General features: G+C 45.2%; 2 protein-coding genes and 1 long non-coding RNA gene across 15 annotated transcripts in view; 2 read left to right on the top strand and 1 right to left on the bottom strand.

Moving 5' to 3' along the window:
* Washc4 (WASH complex subunit 4) overlaps positions 1–21,599 on the bottom strand; it is an 85,203-nt gene extending 63,604 nt beyond the window's left edge. For 3 of the 11 annotated variants that reach the window (XR_015443582.1, XM_087192751.1, XM_087192742.1), the window contains exons 1-5: positions 21,369–21,597; positions 21,101–21,262; positions 16,601–17,685; positions 11,884–13,322; positions 11,001–11,092 (exon numbers count right to left, since the gene is read on the bottom strand). Coding sequence is in view for 10 of the 11 variants with exons in the window: in XM_087192751.1 (XP_087048877.1) it covers positions 11,001–11,079 (79 nt within the window). In the remaining variant the exon portion in view is untranslated. Of the gene's footprint in view, positions 1–11,000; positions 11,093–11,883; positions 13,323–16,600; positions 17,712–21,100; positions 21,274–21,368 lie in introns of those variants that run through there. The other 8 variants (XM_087192748.1, XM_087192753.1, XM_087192745.1 and 5 more) reach the window with 8 other exon arrangements.
* LOC106009405 (uncharacterized) lies at positions 12–4,529 on the top strand. The gene is made up of 3 exons (XR_001183463.3): positions 12–120; positions 1,012–1,184; positions 4,273–4,529. It is a non-coding gene; the product is annotated as an uncharacterized LOC106009405 (long non-coding RNA).
* A 170-nt stretch (positions 21,600–21,769) lies between the features above and the next one.
* Aldh1l2 (aldehyde dehydrogenase 1 family member L2) overlaps positions 21,770–24,360 on the top strand; it is a 50,035-nt gene continuing 47,444 nt past the window's right edge. For 2 of the 3 annotated variants that reach the window (XM_021258385.2, XM_004844817.3), the window contains exon 1: positions 21,771–21,911. In XM_021258385.2, coding sequence (XP_021114044.2) covers positions 21,864–21,911 — 48 coding nt within the window. In that variant the 5' untranslated portion in view covers positions 21,771–21,863. Of the gene's footprint in view, positions 21,912–24,360 lie in introns of all 3 variants that reach the window. The other variant, XM_004844816.4, reaches the window with a different exon arrangement.

Genomic DNA, 24,360 nt, shown 5'->3' with positions numbered 1-24,360 from the left:
CGCGTGGGCTGCCGGGAAAGCGAGTCTTCCGGCCGGGCCGGATGCAGTCGCCTTGGCGTGGCAGTCTCTGAGCGCTCTGTGTCCGCGGTGGCCGTGCCCTGCCTCGCTACACTTGTCACGGTACACGGGCGCTTTCAGTTCCTCCTTGTTTCTATTTTTATTGTCCTTAATTAAGACAGATGTGGGAATTGGATCATTAGGTGACAAAGCCTACAGAGTTTGCGTACAAGCGAGGAATGAAAAGCCCCAGAGCCTTGCTGTTCTGATGTATAGGTCCTTCAGGATGATCCCTGGGGGTGCCACCGGCATGTATCCAAGTTGGACTGAGTTGAGGGCAGCAATGGAGTGTGTTGCACCAAGGACCTTGTGCCTCATTGCCTCCTGCTCGAACCGTGTTCCTAAAGCAACGGTAGTTGGATCCATTTAGTGGGGATAAGTCCTCAAGTCTTCCATAATGTCAAGGTCCGAGCACTTTAATCATCTCAATCAATCCCGGTGATACCACTTCTTTTGGATAGGCAGTGGAGCCAACCCCCCCCAAAGAACCAGTCCAAATGATACTATAAGTACAAAAATACCAAGTGTATGGGTTGTAAAATAAACTTTGGTTGTCATAAAGTACAGGAGGTTAAAGTGTCTGGTTGGGCCAGGGCTTGAACAATACTAGCACTTCAGAACGTAGCCAGTGAAGAGCAGCATTCCCATTAATGAGACCTGTGACCTTGTCCAATCCTGTTAAATATCTGATGAAAGGAGCCACTTCTGTCACAGGTTGTGCTGTAAATGTGTTCATAACGTATGTTGTCACGCACAGGGCTGATGACATCAAGTTCGTATTGCTGCACAATGTCTCTTGTGCCTTGAGCCAGAGCAGTGTATTCTGAACTTTTTCTCCTCAACTTGTCGTTCTTGTCAAGAGAAAGCAATTCGTGAAACTTATCTAGCATGATATGAAGTGGTGCAACTGGAATTTTACCAACTATCTCTTTTCCTTCCTACTCTTCATCATAGGCACTTGAAATGAGATTTGAGATCCAGAACCTAATAAACAAGTTTCTGTTTTGATGTCTTTCTTTGTGCCAACACTGCAGTCATCAAAGGAGCGATATATATGCAGTGGATGAGAGAACTAAGCAACCACTCTGTCTGTAGGCACTGGCAGACCTGTCTAATATGGATGATATGTAAGTGCCCATGTATCTTATCCTGTCAGGCGGGGAAGGTAACTTGAACCTAATCACACCCAGAGTTCCAGAAGTATCACACAGTGCTGCTTTCAAAGTGGTCACAGCCAAAGCTTTTCTCAGCATAAGCAGGAGGAGGTTGAGGAGAAGCAGCTGGTGCCAGTGATGGGTAAAGTGGTGTTTTCAAAGTCAGTGATACTGCAGGCCTAAGATCAACATGGCCTTGTGGCTCCTTTGTTGATACAAAGTTAGAGATTCAGTGCAGCAGTCTTCATCTCAAGCACTGAGACCCTGAAAGATAAACCATTGAGAAGAGTTAGAATCTTATCCCTGCTTATCTTTGAGAGCAGTTGTCCTATGTGAACTTCTTGGTGCCTCAGCTTCTTTACTGATCTCCATTCTTCACGTTCCAGACTCACCCCTGTGAATTCTACATCTCTCTGCAGTCCTCAACGTCTCCTGGACTTGAGACACTGTGTCTCAGAACATCTCTGTACTTAGCTCCACCCTGTCTCTTCTGTTGCCATCTCGGTTATTCCCAACAGTTGTTCTTTTGTCAGAAGCTGTCACCTTTACATGATCGCTGGCTTCCTTTAATGTAATTGCTTTGTGAACCCTGTCCACTGACATTCTTGGAATTCTTGCTTTTGGAGCTTTCCTTACCTTGTTTCTGGACTCATCAAGATTTATAAATCTGAACTTATTTGAAAGGATTTCTAATGCTCTTATGAACTTTCCATGACTTTATATCAATGTTTTTTCATAAACTAGTGTCCCATCGAAGATGAGGAAGCCCCTTGCTGCCCCAAGCGTGCAGAAGGTTCTTTATTAGATCCAACTGGCTTGTGGACTGTTCCATGCTCATGGAGAGCGATGGTCTAGTTCAAGGCTCTGAGCACTAGGTTAAGCCCCTCTGCATGCTTCACAGATGCACCTCTTGAGTGGTGGCTTCGCCAATGCAGCATCAATCTCATACTCAGGGATATGAGACAGCTGTTCTTTTGTTGACTCGAGGTCTTGGAAAGTTAGGACTGCCTTTCTTTTCCTGGTGTTTGCCATCTTCCAAAGATTTGGAAAGTTCGTTGGTGCAGCTCACATCCCTTCAAGTGCAATGTTTTAAGATACAGAAACATTTCTTGCCCATGTTTCTCAACAAGAGCTTTTTCTACACCAATAAACTTCACCTCCTGGCCAACTCCTGGAAGGAAGCTGGTGTATGACAGTCCTTCATCAATAAATGGCTTAATAATATGTGGTGTCATTTCCACAAAGGCAGCAATTAACTGAAGGAATGAGCTATGAAGGACGTCCAGGTAGGCCACCCAGTGCTTGCTCACTTAGCACAAGCCAACTTGATCATATCCTCCTGTCCAGACCACGGCTCGCCTCTGGATCAAGGTCTGCATCCCAGTCAACACCGGGAGGATTCACGCTGGTTTCACAGCTGCAAACAGGACGCTGAACCCGCTTCTCATTTACTCTAACGGGTTGTGCTGCAGTTTCCGCACCAGGCGGTGCACTAGAGCAGAGCACACTTTACAATTTTATTCTCGAGGTCGGGGGTCGCCTCAATTCCGTCCACGGCCCACGGTGCAATGCCCTTTGCCTGATCCGGCAATGACCATTCTGTTCAAATACAGGCCTTGATCCCTGGTAAGGTGTCATAGAGTTGTGGATCCATTGCCAGAAGAGTCATAAATATGACGGCCACAGCGCCACCTAGTGTGATTGGATGACCTTCGCAGGGCAGGCCCGGGCTGTAGCAGAGACCAGGATCAGGTATTGAGGAGGCGGAATTGTGATTGGCTGAAATGTTGGTCCCTCCTAGCTCCAAAGTGAGTAACATTCCGCCCCCTGGCGGCTATTTTTAATGCTTGAGGGAGTCTCTTCCCCTGACCTAAAAGGGACCGACTGATGGGAAGGCAGGAAGGATGGACGTCCAGGAGGATGCTGTCCACGCGCTTCTTGGAGAAGCCCAGACTCGAGTTCCTCTCCTGTCACCACCATCCGAGTTCCTGCCGCTCTCCTGCACGTCCCTTGCCAATTGTTTTTTCGAAAAGACCTCTGCAAGAAAGGAGCAGGATTTCAGGAATGCCCCTAAAGGGAATCTTGCCACTGGGCTTACTTGCACTTACTGGGTTTGTTGGCTTTAAGAAGCAGAGCGGGAATAGTGTCATCCAGCTCTTCTGCGGACAGGTGTCTGTGTTACCCATCATTCGCCATCCTTACGCTATTGTGCATAGGTGTGCTCTCTGCAGCCTGCTTTAAATAGGTACTAAGAGGAAACTAAGCCTCCACCAAAAAGGAATGATAAAAAAGAAAGAAAAATACCACAAAACAGAATAATAATATGAAGCTTGAAACATCCACATTGTGAACTACTAGAGAGATGTTAAATGAAGTAGGTTTACCATAGCATGAAAAACAGACAAGGGGAAGTCGACGAACAATGCATATTTATGGCTACATTTGTGTTCTGAATTTTATGAACATGCTTCTATGCCTATGTGTTTACAAGTGCATAGGAAGAGAACTCAAATCACACTGAACAAGGATAGTGGTTAACCAGGAAGATTATATCTGGCTGAGCAGAGAGTGCCTTTTAAAGTTTTGTGGTGTCTACTTAAGTGTTGTTAAATCTTTATCAAGACAAATTTATTAAGGTTTTACCTATGTAACATTATAAAGTACCAAAACTAATCCATGTCAAATGCTGTCTTGAAGAGCATGGTTCTGAGGTGCTGGGGTTTGTTCTGTTTGTTTTGCAGTACTGGGAATTAAACCCAGGGCCTGCAGTTCCGCATCAGCCTCTGACTAACACCACTGTGTCTGGGACACTGTGTGTAGTTTGGATTTGCATGTGTTGAAGTTTGATCCTCACTCTGAGAAATTAAAGTGGAAATTTGTGTAGCTAGGAAATTTGTGTAGTTCAGCAGCAGAGCCAGCAGGAATCCCTGGGCTTCATCCCCAGGACCAACTGGGTTAAAAGAACAAAGGGAAGGTGTTTAAGGTGGAGTCTCTGAGAGGTGATTAGATTAGATAAGGTTGTTATGGTTCTGCCTCCTTAACTGAATCTTCTTGGCTTTAGAAGAAGAATCCTGCACATTGCCACATGTTCACAATTCCAGCACTCTGGAAGGCCGAGGCCGGAGGATTCCAGATTCAAGCTCAACCCTGCTATATAGCAGCTTAGTGAACATACTACATTCATGCTCCCTGCATCTTGCAGCGTTACAGCCTTCACCACTTTGGAACTCTGCTAATAAGGAGGCCACCACCGTGAGCAGGTCCCTCATCCTTGGACCAGATCTATGAGCCAGAATAAACCTCTTGTTGATAAAGTTACCCAGTCTCAGACAGGTTGTCACAGTGATGAAAGCAGACCACTACATGAGACCATTGCATCTGTAGTGGACCAAATATTTACTGGGTGCCCACTAGGTACCAGGTACCATGCTAGATCTAAAAGAATGTAACACACAAGAACAATAGATCCCTACCCCTTTGGTACTTACATCCTTTGTGCTTACTGGGCATTTACTGTTTTGTTTTAAGATGGGGTATTGCTATGTTGCCCAGCCTGGTTTCAAAATTTGTGGGCTCAAGTAATCCTCTGCCTCAGCCTACTAAGGAGCTGGGACTATAGGCAAGTGGCATTGCCTGGCCTAGTGGCATTTTAGAGGGGGGGGGCGGGGAGGGGGAGAGGGGGAGGGGGGGAGAGAGAGGGAGAGAGGGAGAGAGGGAGGGGGGAGAGGGGGAGAGGGAGGGAGGGAGGGAGGGAGGGGGAGAGGGGGAGAGGGGGAGGGGGGGAGAGGGGGAGAGGGGGAGAGGGGGAGAGGGGGAGAGGGGGAGAGAGGGAGGGAGGGAGAGAGAGAGAGAGAGAGAGAGAGAGAGAGAGAGAGAGAGTCTTGAAAATAATAACATCATCAGTGCCTTATATCTGGCAGTTTTTCTCTTTACTCTCTGTATCAGCCTGAGATTGGCTTTGCTGGTTTTCTTCATATTAGCATTAATCAGCATAATTAACTCTCAGCAGTTCACTGTGATAAACTAAAGATACAAGTGAAAGCAATTTGAATCTACAAATATCCCAATCTATTAATTAGTGTTGACAGTCAATGTCATGGGATAATTAAGAGCACAGTTTTACAGCTCAATTGCTTAGGTCCAGATCTTGGCTCTGCTACTTACTAGTCATGTGAATCTATTTATTTATTTATTTATTTATTTATTTATTTATTTATTTATTTGGTACCAGGGATTGAACTCAGGACCTCGGGCTTGCCAGGCAGGCGCTGTGCTGCTGAGCTACACACCCGGCCCAAAGCCAAGTAATTTAAACTCTGCTTCAATTTTTTCATCTTTAAAATGGGAATAAAAATAGTAAACATCTCATAGGGTTCTTGCAAGCAGTAAATTAGTTTTTACATATGAGATATATAGGACAATACCTACCACATACTGTAGAAGTTTTTGCTATTATGAATTTATAATAGCCTTATTTTTTAAAAAATTTGATGGGATTGTGACTCCATAGTAGACTGCTTGCTTAGCATGCACAAGGCCCTGGGTCCAATTCCTAGCACTACAAAAAATAAAAATAAATTTAACCTACAGCCGCCTGGGAACCTACACAGCTCAACTACTAGTTTCTTCCAATCCAAAATATGTTATATACAGTATATAGCTAACATCTTGAGGCGCTTGTATTAAAATATACATGAAGGTATTCTTCCTACAGTTGAAAATCCATGATTAAACTCAAGACATTTTACTTAATGATTTGTCACGAGTCCTACACATATTTGTGAAAAGGATTCCTAATTTGTTCATTCATGTATTTACAGCAGTACCTCAGTTCACAGACTTAATTTGTTCCGCAGTTCTGGGGAAAATGCCACAGTTGTGTTCATCACCCAATGCAGAGTTCACAAAGAAAGCAAAATTTTGCCAAGTGCTTCTGTTTTTGAACCGAACTGCTCACGAACAGAAGCATTCATGATCTGAGGTATCACTGTATTTACAAAATAATCTCTTATGTGGACAATTACTGTGTGACAGACCTTCTTTCTCCATTGTCTACAGTCCTTGGGGTCCACATTCTCAACAACCTGTGTGGTCAGATCACATACCATTACAAAATTTTCAATGGATTCCCATTGCCTTTGGCATGGAGTTTATACTTCATAGAATGCAATACAAGCTTTCTTCCAATCTGCCCTTTTTTTTTTTGGTACCGGGGATCGAACTTGGGTCCTCAGCTTGCAAGGCAGGCGCCAGAACCACTGAGCTAAATCCCCGGTCCTCCAATCTGCCCTTTGATTTAAGGGACCTTCGGATCCCTGTATTGGTGGGTAACCAGTGATTGTGGGATCAGATAGACTGCTCTTCTATGGAACTACCTTGAATCTCAGTTTGGACAGGGTGTTTCAGCCCTATGCTTTCATAGTATTTACCAGGTTGAGATAAGTATATGCTCTGCTGCCTTACTTTCTCTCATTCCTGAGACAAAATACCTGACATCCAAAGTTAAAGGGGTAAAGGTTTATTTAGCTCACAATTTATAGAGGTTTTAGTCTATAGTCAGCTGGCTTCTAGGCAATGTGGCATGGCAGACGAGCACCAGTTCACAGAGGATAAAGAGTTCATGAGGAGAGACATGAGGAGAAACAGTTCATGGCAGGCAGGAGGTATCAAAGCAAGCAAGAGGTAAGGCGAGCCTTTCTGTCTATTATATCTAGTTTACCAAGATTAGGGCAGTGCCAAACCAATCAGTGGACTGATTTAGTGATCACCCACTCTTAATCCTAGCACCCTTATTCCTAGTATTGTGCCATGAATCAATCACACACTCTGGATTCAGCCACCCGCCTCTGAAAAAGCCCCACCTATGACTGCCTGAGGCTTTGGGGGAACATCTTGACACAGCCATAACACCTGCTATGGTAGGTATTAGTTTCCTATTGCTACTGTAACAAATTGCCACAAATTTAGTAGTTTAAAATAGCCACACATCACTGGGCGTGGTGGTGAATGCCAGTAAACCCAGCACTTGGGAGGCTGCCGCAGACCAGCTGCAATCGATGTCGATGTAAGGTGGGAAGGGGAGATGTCCTGGGCCAGCAATGAGAAAAGAACCTTCACAAGCAATGTTCCGGTTCCCTCTGATAAGTTTCAGGGTCTGATTTATTTTTATATCTTTAAGCAATAGCTGGGAGGCATTGGGCGGAACATGTTTACATTTTAAGTTGCCTTAGCAATTTCTATTAAAGTAAAGGTTATTTTTTTGTTAAACAAAGTACAATTTCTCTAAGCTGTTTCATTTCATTGACCATCACAAATACATATTTAAAAATTACAATTGTCCCCTTATTTACCCACACCTAAACAGAAAGTAACTTAATCAAAATCTTTATATCAGCGGGGGTACAAGCAAGATTTAATCAACTAAATGTCAAACTTGTGGTCACCAGCTGGCCCTTGAGAAACTGCACAATGGTTAATATAGTTTGCTATTAGCTCTCTATTTTTCTTTACCTCTATTCATCTTAACTAAATGTCATTTGGGTTCATAGTCTGAGCAGGAGATATTTACAGCACTTTGAGAAATACTGAGTAACTTGTCTCCTTAATGCATTTACCTGTCTTAACATTCTATTTCCCATTTTCCACTATTTCTTACATCTAAAGTCTGTCCTTCCAATCTCTTCGTAAGACCCCTTTAGTAAAAAGAATGTCAACAATAAGAGGGGGAGTTATAGTAGTGGGGAAACAGAGGGGGTTTTAGGAGAAGTTTTTTTAGAAGTGGATGTGGCAATAGAACTAAGAGAAACTGGAATTTGGGACTTGTGAGCCAGATAAGATTTCAATATATCATTACCAATTTGCCTCATGGAGAGTTTGTTGTTAGTCACAAACAGAATGACTCCTGTGATCAGAGTAACAATTATAAACATTATAGTAAGAAAAAAATAAAACATGAGGGTACAATGTGTTCCACCCTTTCTTTCCCCCAGCTGGAACTTTGTCAAGCAGCATTGGAGGTTGGTTGGGCTTCGCCAGGAGGCTGAGGCAGGAGGATCACTGCAAGTTCAAGGCCAGCCTAGGCTACCTAGTGAGTTCAAGGCCAGCCTGAATTACAAAGTGAGACTCTTTCTCAAAAGATCTTGAACAACAACAAAAACCCCACACATATACTGTCTTTCAGTTCTGGAGATCAGAAGTTGAAAGTCTCGTGGAGCTAAGTCGAGGTATCAGTAGGGCTAAGTCCTCCCAGACATTCTGAAGGAAGAATCCATATCCTTGTCTTTTCAGTTTTCATAAATTACTCAAACCTCTTCCTCCCATCACCACCTGTACTACTGACTGATGCTCCTGCCTACTCGTAAAAGGACCTTAGTGATTACACAGTCTACCTGGATGATCCACTTTAATCTCCATATCTCAAAATCTGTCTCTTAATCTCTTAATTGGGTGAGCATCCTGGCCTGGTTTCAGTTGCACTTAGGAGTTAGCTGGGTCTGAAAGTACCTGTAGGCATTAAGTGCTTGAACCCTTGCCCTGCTGCCTACATCCAGCACAGGTCTGAGCTCTGATTGTGTTCCCTGTCTACCAGTATGAGCACAGAGGTGTCTCAGCTTGGACACGGCTATAGCCTGGGGTAGGAAGAGGGAATAAAGATACTTCACAAACCCACGGGCCCTAGGGCTAGACAGAGGAAACCGAGACTTACTGTCCTTCAAACCTGCAGACCCTAGAAGGAAACCATTCATTCAAAAATACAGAGAAAAAAATATTTTTTTTGTCTTTTTGGACTCATTTTTTTAAATCTTTCTTTTTCATACTTTCTCTTTTTAAATTTTAAAATAATTTTTCTCTCCATATTATTTCTTTTTTCTTCCTTTTTTTCTTTTCTCTTCTATTTTTTGCTGGGTTTTTTTTCTGGTATGTTTATCTAATTCTATAAATATCCTTGGTCTCACTTTTTTTTTTTCTTTAGGTGCTCTTTTCTTTAGGTGTCATGTAAAGACCTTATTTCTCCATCATTTTGAAAGAAAGTTTTGCAGGATATGTAAATGTGGGTTGGAAGTTGTTATTTTTTAGGGCTTAAAACTCCTCACTCCAAGCCCTCCTGGCCTTTAAGGTTTGTGTTGAGAAGTCTGCTGTAATTTTAATGGGTTTGCTGTAATGCAATGAGAAGAATAAGTCAATATCTTTCAGTAATACTCTAAATATGAATGGTTTCAATTCCCAAGTCAAAAGACACATATTGGTAAAATGGATCAAGAAAGAAAACCCAATAGGATGCAGTATATAAGAAACACATTTCATACAAAAAGAAATGCACAGATTGAAAATCAAAGGATGAAAAATATCCCATGCAATAAAAACCTGGAAAAAAGCAAGAGTACTGTTCTAATTTCAGACAAAGTGGATTTCAAGCCCAAAATGCTCAGAAGAGGCAAAGAAAGCCACTACATATTGGTTAAGGGAACAATTCAACAGGAAGAGATACCAATTATAAACATATATGTGCCAACCACCATTGCAACTAACTTCATAAAACACTGGTGGACAAGAAAAATCAGATAAACACCAATGTAATTATCATGGGGGACCTCTGTAGCCCACTGACGGAGCCAGCCATCACTTGTCTAACAATACCTGAATGGGGGAGTGAGGATGAAGAAAAAGAAAGCTGCAGAAAGAAAGATGCAGAGACAGAGTCGGGGGAGGGGGGGAGGGAGGGAGGGAGGGAGAGAGGGGGGGAGGGAGGGAGGGGGGGAGGGAGGGAGGGAGAGAGGGGGGAGAGGGAGGGAGGGAGGGAGGGGGAGAGGGAGGGAGGGAGGGAGGGGGAGAGGGGGAGAGGGAGGGGGGGGAGGGAGGGGGAGAGGGAGGGGGGGAGGGAGGGAGGGAGGGGGGGAGGGAGGGAGGGAGGGGGGGAGGGAGGGAGGGAGAGAGGGGGGGAGGGAGAGAGGGGGAGAGGGAGGGAGGGAGGGAGGGGGAGAGGGGGAGAGGGAGGGAGGGAGGGAGGGGGAGAGGGGGAGAGGGAGGGAGGGAGGGAGGGGGAGAGGGGGAGAGGGAGGGAGGGAGGGAGGGGGAGAGAGGGGGAGAGGGAGGGAGGGAGGGAGGGAGGGAGGGAGGGGGAGAGGGGGAGAGGGGGAGGGGGGGAGGGGGGAGGGAGGGAGGGAGGGGGGAGGGGGGAGGGAGAGAGGGGGAGAGGGAGGGAGGGAGGGAGGGAGGGAGGGGGAGAGGGAGGGAGGGAGGGGGAGAGGGGGAGAGGGAGGGAGGGAGGGAGAGGGGGAGAGGGAGGGAGGGAGGGGGGGGGGAGGGAGGGAGGGAGGGAGGGGGGGAGGGGGGGAGGGAGGGGGGAGGGAGGGAGGGAGGGGGGAGGGGGGGAGGGGGGGGAGGGAGGGAGGGAGAGAGGGAGCACGCTGCCACGCTTTTCATTCTCCTCCTTTTATTCACTGGTGAGCTTGGTTATTAATCATGACCCTTACCCAAAGACACCTGCTTCCTTGTTCTCCAGTTCTTTGGAAATTCCCCACCCTCATGGGCCTTCCCTTTCTCGGGCTTACAAAACGTTCATCATGCTCCAGGACAATCTCCGAAGGTAAACATCTAATTTGGCAAGGACGCGGTTCCTCATAACATAGTCTCCTTGCTCTATACAATGGAGGGTAAGATTTAACATGGAGCCTCTATAGCTAACACCGCTCTCTACATCTCCCCGTTTTATGTATTATGATCAAGGTCCCTTGATCACGCAGATAGGCTGTGCCTGTCTTAGGTGAGGAATATAAAGAAATCCCTTACCTGTCATGGAGTCAAGAGTGTCAGCATACTCTTGTTCTGTCTTAGGTTGGTGATTTCCTGTATTCCTCTTACCCGTCATTGACTGTCAGCCTCTGCAGGGAATTACACCATGGATTTAGGTGGCGTAGCATGTAATTGTAGACCATGAATACTTCCAGCCATCCTCATTAAAGAATGCATAAACATCTGTAGTAGCGCCGGAAGGATCATGCATCTAAGAGGCAGCCCTCCTCCAATAATTACTATGGAAATGAGTTACTGCGTAAATGCAGATGTAGATGGCAGAACTTTTCTAATTTGTTTCTATAAAAATCCTGTGCAGTCTGGGCTGCATCAAATTTTAGGGGTTCTGCATTTTGGAGATCTATAATATCCAAATCTAAGAACACATTCGCAAAACCATTATCTGATTTTCTGTTCGGGTGACACAATTGCTTATTTGACAATTGAAGTAAATTACATTATAATAATCATAATCTTTCTGAACACTAATATTTCCTACAAGCAATACCTAAGAGCGCATGACATATGCAGTGACATTTCTTTTGGGATGACAAGAATTTTCAGACCAGTCCAAAACATAAGTATCAAATCCAGTATTATAGCATATTTCACAGGGGCATCCTGCCAGGGTGGGAATGCTCAGTCTTACACAATCAGTTCTGTTGATTTTGAAGAAACATATGGGGATTCCAGTTTCTGATCCCATATAGTTGAACAATCAGACCTCGTTCTTGTCAGGTGCCACCGGCTCATCCAACAGCCTGTTATTATTCACCCATACCATTACTTCTCCATTTTTTCAGCTCATTGGATGTACAACAGGTGGATCAGGTACATAAGTCCAATAAACCTTCTCATTAAGCGTCATCATTAGATTTACCAGCAGGACAGTTGTCAGGATCATCCTAAGGGGCAGGAGAATTTCCCGCAAAACGGACCAATCTTTCGGGCAGCCACCTGGCACCTTCAGCATCCTGCGGGAAAACAAACATGCCCTCGTCCCCATATTAATACCGGGTCAGGGCCACTCCATACACCCGTGAGGGGATCTTTCCGCCTCACTTGAGCATATGATGATTTCGTTTTAGGATGCCACAGCCGTTCTGCTGCAGTCAATCCATAAGCATCCACAATTTCCCTTTGCCAGGGGTCTGGGAAGCCCAGAATGAGCCCTAATGTGACCCACATAACAAGGACAGGTCCGGGCATGTATGCACCGTTGTATCTGAGCAAAGTAATTGATTGGCGAGGTCCGCATATTGCCCTTCTCCTGCCAGCATGTCATAATCAGTATCATTTCTATTAGCCCAATTTAATTCAGCTGTTCTTTGACACTGCTCAGAAAATTCTGTTTTCCAAAGGAGGTAATCTGCCCCAGACAGGCATGCCTTAGCAAGCTGTTTCCAATCTCCGGGAGGCAGCGCCTCCGTGCTCAACGATTCTAACATAGCCTGAGTAAAAGGTGCGGTAGGGCCATATTGTGCACATGCCATTTTTAACACTTTAAGTTGCTTAAAAGATATCGGCCGATAGATTCTGACCATATTCCCTTGAGTGTCAGCTTCCTCAAATACTGGACAAGCTAAATGAAAGCCCTGGGTATCTTCCCCTCTGTCAACCACATGTTGCAAGGTAGCTTGTAATGGCGACAGAGACCGAGAATTGACAGACAAAGGCCTGGGTCCTGGGGGATGTTTAATCATGGCTATAAGAGGGTCAGTTTTTTTCATTAATCTTGGACCTGCAACCAGCGGGGGATCAAAACCAGCAATTCTACTAGAAACTATTCCTCCCTCGCCCTGAGTCTTCTATAGGAGGTGGAGGGACAACCTCGGGAACACCAGCCTTGTCAGGCTCCTCCGAGGAAGGACTTGAGGAGGGTCCTTCAACCCTCTCTCCCTCATACCGAGAATCCAAACTATCTCTAATTAAAGCCCATAAACTAAAAGCATCTATAGGGATTTTAGTGGGTCCATGACCATCGTAATAGTCCTGAAGTCGCTTTCCCACCTTATTCCATACTTCTAAATCTACCGTGCCTTCTTCAGAGAACCAAGGACAAACTTTCTCTACAAATTCTAAAAATTACATAATTATTGATGCCCTACCTTTGCTCCGCGAAGCATATTTTTAAGCATATGTTCAAAAAGCATTCTGCTGTTACCAATACCCATCTTGTTACTTCCGAGTGTATTCACCGCCCTTAATTTACTTATCCGAGCTCACGATCCGCGGTGTCCTTCACTATGGTCCTCCATATTCAGGTCCCTGTTCGGGCGCCACCCATGACGGAGCCAGCCGTCACTTGTCGAACAGTACCTGAATGTGGGAGTGAGGATGAAGAAAGAGAAAGGGGGGGGGAGGGGGGAAGGGGGGGAGGGGGAGGGGGGAGAGGGGGAGGGGGGAAGGGGGAGGGGGGAAGGGGGGAGGGGGGGGAGAGGGGGGGAGAGGGGGGAGGGAGGGAGGAGGAGGAGGGGGGAGGGGGAGGGGGAGGGGGAGGGGGAGGGAGAGGGAGAGGGAGAGAGAGAGAGAGAACCGCCATGCTTTTCACTCTCCTCCTTTTATTCACCGGTGAGCTTGGTTATTAATCATGACCCTTACTCAAAGACACCTGCTTCCTTGTTCTCTAGTTCTTTGGAAATTCCCCACCCTCATGGGCCCTCCCGTTTCTCGGGCTTACAAAACGTTCATCATGTTCCAGGACAGTCTCCAAAGGTAAGCATCTAATTTGGCAAGGACGCAGTTCCTTGTAACATAGTCTCCTTGCTCTATACAATGGAGGGTAAGATTTAACATGGAGCCTCTATGGCTAACACCGCTCTCCACACCCACTGTTTCAAATAGACAGATCAACTAGAAAAACAATCAACAATAAAATATCAGAGTTGAACCAAAACTTTGAACAAATGGACTTAATAGATATCTACAGTGTTTCATCTAACAACAGAATACAGATTCTCAGCAGCACATGGGATGGTCTCCAAAACAGATCACATGGTAGCCCATAAAGCATGCTTAAATAAGTGCAAACAAACAAAATTATCTCATGCACTATCAAATCATAGTGCAATGAAACTAGAAATCAATGGCAAACAAACAACAGAAATTATACAGACACAAGGAAATGAAACAATATCCTCTTGAATAATCAATGAGTCACAGAAGAAATCAAGGATGAAATTAGACAGTTATTCGAATCAAATGATAATGCTGGTACAATATACTAGAACCTATGGGACACATTGAAAGCAGTCCTAAGAGGGAAGTTTCTAGTTGTGAATGTCCACAATAACTTAATACTGCACCTCAATGCCCTAGAAAAATAAGAATAATCCAAATCCCAAGTTAGTACAGGGAAGGAAATTATAAAAATCAGAATATAGCCAGCTGTGGTGGCATATGCCTGTAATCCCAGCATTAGAGAGGTGAGGGAGGAGGATGGCCATGAGTTCAAGGCCAGGCTGGACTACACAGTGAGTTCAAGATTAGCTTAGACTACACAGTGAAACCCTGTCTCAAAAAACTAAAGTAAAGGAGGGGGGACCCTAAATCCGTCCAACTAGAAATGAAAAAGGTGAAATCACAACAGACTCTGCTAAAATCCAGAAGATTATTAGTAACTACTTTGAGAGCCAGTATTCTAATAAAATGAAGAATTCTGAAGATATGAATGGATTCCTAGATACATATGAACTACCAAAACTGAAGCCATAAAAACCCCAAATAATCCAATATCACTCAATGAAAATAAAGAAGTAATAAAAAAAAAACAACTACCAACTAAGAAAAGGCCAGGTCTGGATGGATTCACTGGTAAATTCTACAAGAACTTCAGGCAAGATCTAATGCAAATCCTCCTCAAACTCTTTAATGAAATAAAAACGAAGTAGTACTCCCAAAGTCATTCTTGGAAACTAGTATTACTCTGATTCCAAAACCGGAAAAGGACTCATCCAAAAAAGGGAACTGAAGGGAAATCTCTTTAATAAGCACTGACGCAAAAATCCTGAGCAAGATACTGGCAAACAGGGTGCAACAAACCATCAAAAAGATCATACATCCTGACTAAGAAGGATTCATCCCAGGGATGCAAGGATGGTTCAAAATATGCAAATCAATAAGTGTAATACATCACATAAACAGAAGCAAGGACAGAAGCAAGAACAAAAATCACACAATCATGCCAACTGACATAGAAAAAAGTCTCTGAGGGCCGCGGATTTAGCTCAGTGGTTCCGCCGCCTGCCTCACAGGCTCAAAGTCCTGAGTTTGATCCCCGGTACCAAAAGAAAAAGTCTTTGACAAAATCTATCAACTATTCATGATAAAAAAAAAACCCTGAAGAGAATAGGTGTATCTGAATCTGATAAATGCCATTTATGACAAACCAATGACCAACATCATATTAAGTGGAAATAAGTAAAAGCTTTCCCCTAAAATCAGAAACAAGGAAAGGATGTTGCTGTCACCAGTACTGTTCAAAATAGATCTTGAAACATTAGTCAAAACAATTTAGGAAAGAGAAAGAAATAAAAGAAATATGTGTAAGAAAGTAAGAAGTCAAATTATCATTATTTGCAGATGACATGATCTTCTACATAGAAGATCCAAAAATATCCACTAAAAGTCTCCTAAAATAATAACTATATTCAGTGCAGTAGCAAGATACAAAGTCAACACATGAAAATCAATAGCTTTCCTCTATACCAGTAACATCAACATCTTTTGCCATTACAGAAATACAAATTAAAACAACACTGAGATGCCATCTTACTCCAAAAAGAATGGTCATGATCAAGAAATCACATAACAACAAATGCCGGGCGGGCTTCAGGGAAAAGGAACCCTTTATCACTGCTGGTTGGAATGTAAACTAGTATAACCATTATGGAAATTAGTGTGAAGATTCCTCAAAAAACGAAAACAAGAAATTCCATTTGACCTATTACCCTCCTCAGTATTTTCCTGAGTTAGTCATCATATTACAGTGATCCATGCATGCCCATGCTTATAGCACCACAATTCACAATAGCTAAATCTTGGAAGTTGCCTATATGTCCCTTGGTAGATGAATGGATAAAGAAAATATGGTGTTTATACACAGTGAAGTACTACTGTAATATAAAGAAGGATACAGGAGTCATTTTTAGGAAAATGGATTCACCTTGCAATCATAATGTTAAGTAAAATACAGTGGTACCTCAGTTCACAAGTTCTTTTGTTCGAGAACAACGTGGTTCATAAAAGCATTTGGCAAAATTTTGTTTTTGTTTCCAAACTCCACACTGGGTAACAAACATGACCGTGGCCATCTTTCCCATAGGAACACAAACATGCCCACCTTTTCCAAAATCGTGGAACAAATTAAGTTTGTGAACAGAGCTACCACTGTAAATCAGATACAGGAACTTAAATATCTCGTGGTTTCATAAAACTGCTTTTTAAAACTAGTCCCATAGTAAAAGATGGGAAATACAAGCATGTACATTCAGCAAATTAATTTGTATTGCTCTAAGCCATATCAGGGTTCTGTAGAAGTGCAGAAGCAACAGAAAACACATATATAGTTACAGAAGGGGATTTATTAGGTAGCTTACAAGACCGGAGAGGCGGCAGAGTCCAATGGCTATCTGCACACCAGGATCCAGGAGCTGCTCAGCCCAGGGAGATGAAACAAGAGGACAGGGATGCAGTGCCAGCCCGAGGTCAGGAGCTTGGAAGCTCCCTGGAGTCTGCTTTGCGAGTTTGTGCTGGAAGCTGAAAAACTGGAGAGGGCTGTGGAAATGAGATGGGAAGGCTGGAGCTCTTCAGTAACAAACACACTTCCTTCTTCCTCCCACTTTTACTCCATCCAGGTTGAAGCCTGTTGGTGGCGCCAAACACCGCCCGGGCTGGTCTCCCCTCAATTCACTGGCCTACAGCCAGGCATCCACAGACACACCCAGGAGAGTGCTTTGCTAAGGCCCCACGAGTTTCTTCATCTGTCAAGTTGATGTATCATGATTTAGGATTATAGCATCTTTTAAATCAATGGGTTATTTTACTAATAAAAATTATACACATTCAAAATTTAAGAGCATAGACAATACTTCCTAGAGCCACCTGCCAAGCTGTCAGTCTTGATGAAATATCGTATGGATGGAAACAAAGAGGTGAGATGTAAGGAGAAATAATAAAAACAAGCAGATTCACAGTTCAGGTCAAACCCAGGGCACATCTGGGCATGGTGGTGCACACCTGTAATCCCAGTACTCTGGAGGCTGAGGCAGGAGGATTGATGAGAGTTTGAGGCCAGCCTAGGCTACAAAGTGAGTTCAAGGCCACCCTGAACTACACAGTGAGACCCTGTCTCAAAACACCAAAACCAACCAACCAAACAAACCCAGGGGCACTCTACCACAGAGCTACATCTCCAGCAATTTACTGTGAGACAAAAATCTCACTAAGTTTTACCCAATCTGGGCTTGAACTAGCAATCCTCCTGCCCCAGTATCCCAAGTAACAGAGATTGCAGGTGTGTGCCACAGATCTGGGCTTCAGCTCTCTTATTCAGCCAGCCAGCTCACTGGCCACAGGAATGGTCTCCATTTGGAAAGTCCAGTTGAGTGGGAATGTGGTCACTGGCGACTGCTGTCTCATCTAAGGCTGCTTGATCTTCCTCTTTGCTTTGGCCTTGTATTGTCTGGAAAGTATCAATGGCATTTTACAACTGTGTCCTCCAGAAATGGTAACAAGTACACTTTTATCCCCGATGACCATAACCTGCTTTCAATTTTGCTTCTGCAAGTTTCTCTAGAGACTAATTACATTCTCTCTCATTCCCTCCCCCTCAGCAAATATGTCCTGGAAATATCTACAGATACACACTGCTCCCTTCTACACGGAACATTGGGAAAGCAAAGGCCTTGCTACGTCTTCCAGAACCTCCCCTACCCCTGTTTAGACACATATTTAGTAACTTCCACAGAAGAGGCAATTACAGCAATTGTCTTTGTGGTATGGATTTCTAGCTTAATTCTGTTGTGGGCAGGGACCATACATTGTGATTTAAATTCTTTTTAGCCTAACATATGGTGACTTTCTAAAAACATGTTGTATATATTTAAAAAATATATAGGGCTGTGGGTGTAGCTTAGTGGTAGAGCACTTGTGTGGCATGTGAAAGGCCCTGGGTTTGACCCCCAACCCCCCTATACACACACAAATATACGTATATGGATATATGGAATGTGGAAATGTCTATATTTGTTAATTAGGTCAAGTACATTACTCATCTCATTTAAATATGCATTAGTCTTGATTTTTTTCTGCTTAAATAACTTTTTTCACTTGCTAAAAATGGTATATTAAAGTCATTAAGTATGATTCCAAGTTTGTCTAGCTTTGCTTAAAGTTATGACACTATTTGCTTTGCAAAATTTGAGGTTATATACCAGGTGTGGTGGCGCATGCCTGTGATCTCAGCATGCGGGAGGCTGAGGCAAGGTGACCACTACAAGTTTGAGACCAGGCTGGGCTACATAGTAAGACTCTGTCTCAAAAAACCAAAAAAAAAAAAAAAAAAAAAGAAGAAAGAAAAGAAAAAAGAAGCTCAAGATTATATTACTAACTACAGTATATACAAATTTAGAATGTTTTTATCTCTTTGTTGAATTGACACTTTTTTAGTTCAATTCAATTGGGGTTTTAAAAAAAATCATTATTTCAGAATCTTTGTATTTCACAATCTGTCTTTAAATTTTTTATTTTTTGGGGGGGATGGTGATTGAATCAGAACCTTGTGTTTGCCAGGCAGGTGTGGCACCACTGAGCTAAATCCCTGGACCGAAAAGTTTTTTTTTTCTAAAAAAGTTTTGTTTTTAAGGAATCTGACAGTCTTTGTCATTTAATTAAAGCATTTATTCCATTTTCATTTAATGCAATTACAGGTATATTTAAGCTTAAATCTAACATCTTACTATTTTCCTGCTATTTTTCAAAAATATGTTCCTTTCTCCTTTCTTGCTTTCTTTTGGATTTTGAAAATCATTCTATTTTCCTGATAATTATGCACACTCAAATTGATAGTTACACATCTTATTAATATTCTTTTAGGAGTTGTACTAGTGATTATAATATACATCTTTGTCAAAGTCTAACATACATTATTTGCATTTTCTTTTTCTTTTTTTTTCTTTTTTGGTACCCCGGGATAGAACTCGCGTCCTTCTGCTTTCGAGGCAGGCTGCAGAACCAATGAGCTAAATCCCCGGCCCTGCATTTTCATTATTTCCAAGACAATACTGGAATCTTAGAATATTTTAACTCCATCTTCTTTGTGAAAATCATATGGTATTGTGGCCAAGTCTTTTGATTTTATACGTTTTTCAAGTTCAAAAAACATTATTGTTTTATACAATATTACTTTAAATTTTTTTCTCCCATTTCCCCTTCCTGTCATTCTTCATTCCTCATCTTGGAACTTCCACTGTGATTTTTTGCTTTCTGCTTGGTGAACCCTCCATTTCTCCAAACCCTCCAAGTTTATCCAGCAGTTTCCTGTAGTCATTTATAGGTCTATTTGTACATTTTCACACATCATCAATGTCTCTGCCTTTTTCTGGTGTTCTTCCTGCATTTTCAGACTTCCATGTGAATAATTGTTTTCTTGCTAGCAGGATGCTCTCTAATAGTCCCTTTATTTTGTGTCTGAGGATGACAAATTTTCTCAAGGTTTGTTTCTAAAAATGACTTTATGTCATCCTCATTATTGAACAAAATTTTGGTTTGTCACGCTCTCTAATTCTCAGCCTCCAATTATCCATGGAGCTACATTTTGGGTTCTTGCAGGAAAGAAAAACTTAGTATGAATGTTTCATTACTTTGCAGTGAACATAAACTCTATATGTTGTAAAGAAAATCACACTTGCTCAACTTTTCCTGGGTTACACAGGCCAGAACAAGTAAAATGAGTATCAATGTTTGAAAGTTTGTAAAAAGCAAGTCACAAAAAGCAGGCAGGAAAGTGAATGTTCACTACAATTCTCCAAGCTTTAAGGATAGTTCTTTCTACTTCTCACTCTCTTAACCACCTTCATTCATTTATTGTCTTTCAGCAAGTTGATTTTTTTAACCTTTGCATAGTGCTAGAGGCTGTAAATTTTGATGAACCAGTCATGAACTCAGCTGGCAAGAAGTTTCCAGTAAGAAGATAACAGATATACAAATATCAGTAAGAGATCAAGACATCCATGAGAAACGTCAGACAAAAACTCTTCTCCATTTAGAGGAGTGAAAGATTGCTTGTGGGGAATAAGGAAGTTAAGGGACAAAACCAAAACAACACAACAATAAAATAAAACACTGGGGGGGGGGGTGTGTCTCCAGGAGGCAGTAATATAATTGGTCACGCCAGGATGGTGACAAGTGAGAAGTTTTTATGGAAAGCATTGTCCAAGAGCAAGTACTCTGTCCGGTAGAATTATAAGTGCAACTGAGCAGTGAGAAATAAGTGTCAGGCTGCAGATGGCCCTGGGTAGCAGGCTCACTTCCGCTGGAGATAAGCGCTCAGCTGAAGCAAGTCTGAGCTTTTCGTCCAGAGAGGGAGGGAGAAGGCCCCATATCTGGCATCTCCCGGGGACCGGCCTTGCTCAGGCCCGATGGGCAGGATCTCAGTGACCCTTGGATCGGCCTACGAGGTGGCCATCAGGATCCCCGCATAGTGAAGATGCCCACACCCTTATTCTTTACAGTTTGATGCAGACGATCAGCCTGTTGCCTTCTCAACTGGGTGTGGGTGTGGCTCGCAGTGTCAGACCCACCATGCCTAGGGGAGATATCTGGCCAAGGATGACCAACATGTACAGTGAATGCTTAAATTTAAAACATTTATTGTAGTAAAAGGCTCACTGCCACTAATCCCCCTCTAAATTGCCCCTTGCTTCAAACGCACCCATCCTATCGTTCCTGCCACTTTCTGGAGCAGGTCTGGCGTCCTCTTTCAGATTTATGAGATATGATAAAAACTTACAGTGAGTGCTGCTGCCCACCGCGTCCAACAGAAAGCCGAGGGCAGCTCGTAAAAACACGACGCTGGGTCCTCATCCTGACGTACTCACCAGGTGCGGCACTGTGTGACTTCTGGCTCTTCCTCAAAGTCAAAATGACCACGAAAGGGAGACGTCGTGGACCTACTCAGCATACCATACCGAGGCAGCCAGGACAGGGACCCTCGGGAAAGGGCCCCGCTGCTACAGAGCGGCAAGGACTGGTGGGTGTGCCTGAAGCGAGGGAGGATTTTCAGAGGGACTCACAACACTGTCTTTACTGTGATACAATTTTTAAAAGAGTAAGCTTTCACCGTAGTTTCCATCACACCGTGCATACCTCAGAGGGTCTGAGCAACAGGGGGACCCATCTTCATCTTCGGCGCGTGAAGGGCACGGAGAGGCGGGAGAGGCGAGGGAGGCGGACGCAGCGAAGGACACGCACGAGTACCAGCTCCCCACGAGGGGTCCAGTCGCTGTGTACTGCAAGCTGAAACCCAGAATATTCCCCAGCCAGTAATCGCCGAGGTCGCTCCTGGAGCCCACACAGTTTCCAGGCAGCTGCCGGGCGCGGACTCTGGAGCTGGAAACCAGCCCGCAGCAGGCAGCCCTGGGCAGGCGCGCCCCGCCCACTCGCACGGGATTGGCCACCGGCCGAGGGGCGGGGCCTGTCAATCGAGGGCGCTGGGCTCGCAGTCGAGGGGGCAGGACCTGCCTCCGGTGGGCGGGGCCTGGCGGCAGGGGCGGGGACTGCTTGCGTGGAGCGGGCCGTGGAGCCCCGCGTCCCGCCGGCCGCGCCCGCGCGGAGCCTGCAGACTCGCACCCGCTCCCAGGCATGCTGCTGCGGGGCGGCCCGGCGCTGCGGCGCTTCTCCACTGGCCGGGTGAGTGCGCGGCCCGCGCCCCGCGCCCCGCGCCGCCCCCAGGTCGGTGGGCGGGCCGTGGGGACCGGGCCCCGGTCCCGGGTGAGAGCTGCCACGCAGCCTGTTGTCTTGCCCGGATCCCGTTGATCCGGCGCGGGCGGGGCAGCGCGGTGGGGCCGTCGGTCTCCGGGCCGCTGGTGTCCGCCGTGGGGCTGCGTGGCGCGGGGCGTCGCGATCGCGGCCCGGGTTGCATCAGCGGCTCCGCACAGCCCGAGCCTTCACGCTGCCCGGCTCAGCGTCGCGGCCTGGCGGGAGCTCAGCGGGCGCAGCCGGCTGCGGGCTGTTCAGGCACAACCGCACCCCGGAGGGGAGGGCGCCGGGCTGTGGGGCTCCTGTGGCACCGGTCTCCTCCGCCCAGGTACAGATAGTGAACGTGCACACGTGAAGAGTGGGGACGCGAGTGGCTCCGGGAACTGCCCCGCCCTCGCCTGGACACTAACGCTCTTGTGCCTCAGGTAACCCCAAGCCCTGAGAGTTCGTTTCCCTTCTCAGTTCTAGTGACTTTGCTCACACAGTTTGTAAAGCGAGACGGAAGAGCCCGCTCAGCGTCTCCCACCCCGGCCCCAGGCCCGGCCCTGTGCTGCCCGTGGGTGTCCTCCCCTGCGGACCCGCAGCCAGCAAGGCTTGTCTTTTTTGGAGAGCAGAAGGGAGGTTCTACAGAGGGGTTCCCATGCTTCTCAGCAGCAAAAGGGGAACATCTCAGGGGCAAGTGACATCACGGAAACCCCGAGTCTCACTGTCCGGGGTAGACGCAGAAAGGTGGCTCCGTGCTGTCTGAAAGAAGGCAGGGTCCCCTGGCCCAGGAAGATGTTATGACGGACTGTGGGATGGGCTCTGTCCTGGGCTCTGTGTTCCGGAGGAATTACTTAAAACCTAAGCATACGTGGCTGCTGGGCAGATAAAGCAACAGCCATAGCGGAAGCTGGCAGGCCTACTGAGTTAATGACAGACTCACAGACTGCCCGGCCCGGCTCTCGCACTCCTGCGTATTTACCCGAGAGAAGTGAACTTCAGTTTCCACAACGACCTGTTGCCAAGGGTTTAGAGGGCTTGGTTCCTAACCATCAAAAATCTGGAAAGGACGTCACTGCGTTCAGCTGGGGGCAGGATAAACAAGCTGGGATTTATGTAGGCAGAGTGGGGGGGGGGGGGATTGAACTATAGGCGCCGGGAGGTCGATGAAACTCAACACCATTGTTGTATTAAAGGTAAGGAGCCAGACTCACAAAGCAGTGTATCTTACGATTTCATTTATCTGACATTTTAGAAAGGGTAATGCTATAGGGATGGAAAAAAAGATCAACTGTGGTCAGGAGCTGGGGATGGGAGGAGGGAGGGACTGTTGATGAGCATAAAGAAGTGTGGGGGAACAGAACCCCCCATCTCTTGATTCTGGCAGTGGTTACGTGACCTTGCGGACACTTGCAGAACTGCACACTGACAAGGGTGTATGTTCCTGTGTCTGTGTTTTATGTGTCTTAGTTGGTTTACTGTGGCTGTAACAAAGTATCTGAAGCTGGATGCTTTATAAAGAAAAGAAGTTACTTTAACTCATAGTCTGGGCTCTGTTCTGTGCTGGCATGGTCCCGTGGCAGGTGACATCCTGTGGTTCGAGCACCTTCAGAGTGCTTAGCAGTGATGCAGAAGAGGTCTCAAGGGAAGGGCCAGGCTCCCTTAGAACAGCCTGTTCTTGCAGGAACTAATCAAGCTCAGCACTTGCATTAATCTCTCCCAGCAGAGGTGCCCCCAGGACCTAACTACGTTGCCCCACCTCCCCAAGGTGCTACCTCCTCAACTCTGCACCCCTGGGACCAGGTCCCCAGCAGACCTTTGGAGGACAAACTCAAATCATACCAAAACCATCACGATCTTCCCTTTAAAAAGTGAAAAACCAAGTCAGGCAAATTGTAGTCCCAGCTACTTAGGAGTTGGAGGCAGGAGGGTTGCAAGTTAAAAGCTAGTCTGGGCAACTTAGCAAGATGCTGTCTCAAAATTTAAAAAATAGTAAGGGTTGTGGGTGTTCCTCAGTGGTGGAGAGCCCCAGGGTTGAGTGCCCAGTACCACCCCCAAAAAAGTCCAACACTGCTCTTAAGTTTTATACTAAAAAGAATAAAAGATAAACTAAAAAAATCAGAACCTAGCAAGACCCACAAAGAAATTAATTTGTAACACTTCCTAAAACAATTTTTTATCTGCTATCTTAAAGAATGGACTTGGAAAAATATTTGATGATTTCAGCCTTGGGGTGTGGCTAGGTCTTCTCACCTAGAACAACCAGCTTTTACAAACCCTTCAGCAGGCTGGGCTGTAGCTCAGTGGTAGAGCACTCGCCTAGCACAGCTAGTCTGTTCTTTGGACCTCTAAATTCTACGTCAAACAATTCTTAATGGTGATGTCTGAACATTCTGCC

This window comes from Heterocephalus glaber, unplaced genomic scaffold, assembly GCF_053883595.1.
Source record: "Heterocephalus glaber isolate CG9 unplaced genomic scaffold, H.glaber_assembly_v1.0 deba00001572, whole genome shotgun sequence".
Taxonomy (NCBI): Eukaryota; Metazoa; Chordata; class Mammalia; order Rodentia; family Bathyergidae; genus Heterocephalus; species Heterocephalus glaber.
The sequence above is the reverse complement of the archived record's forward strand: the minus strand, read 5'-3'. Positions and strand labels throughout refer to the sequence as shown.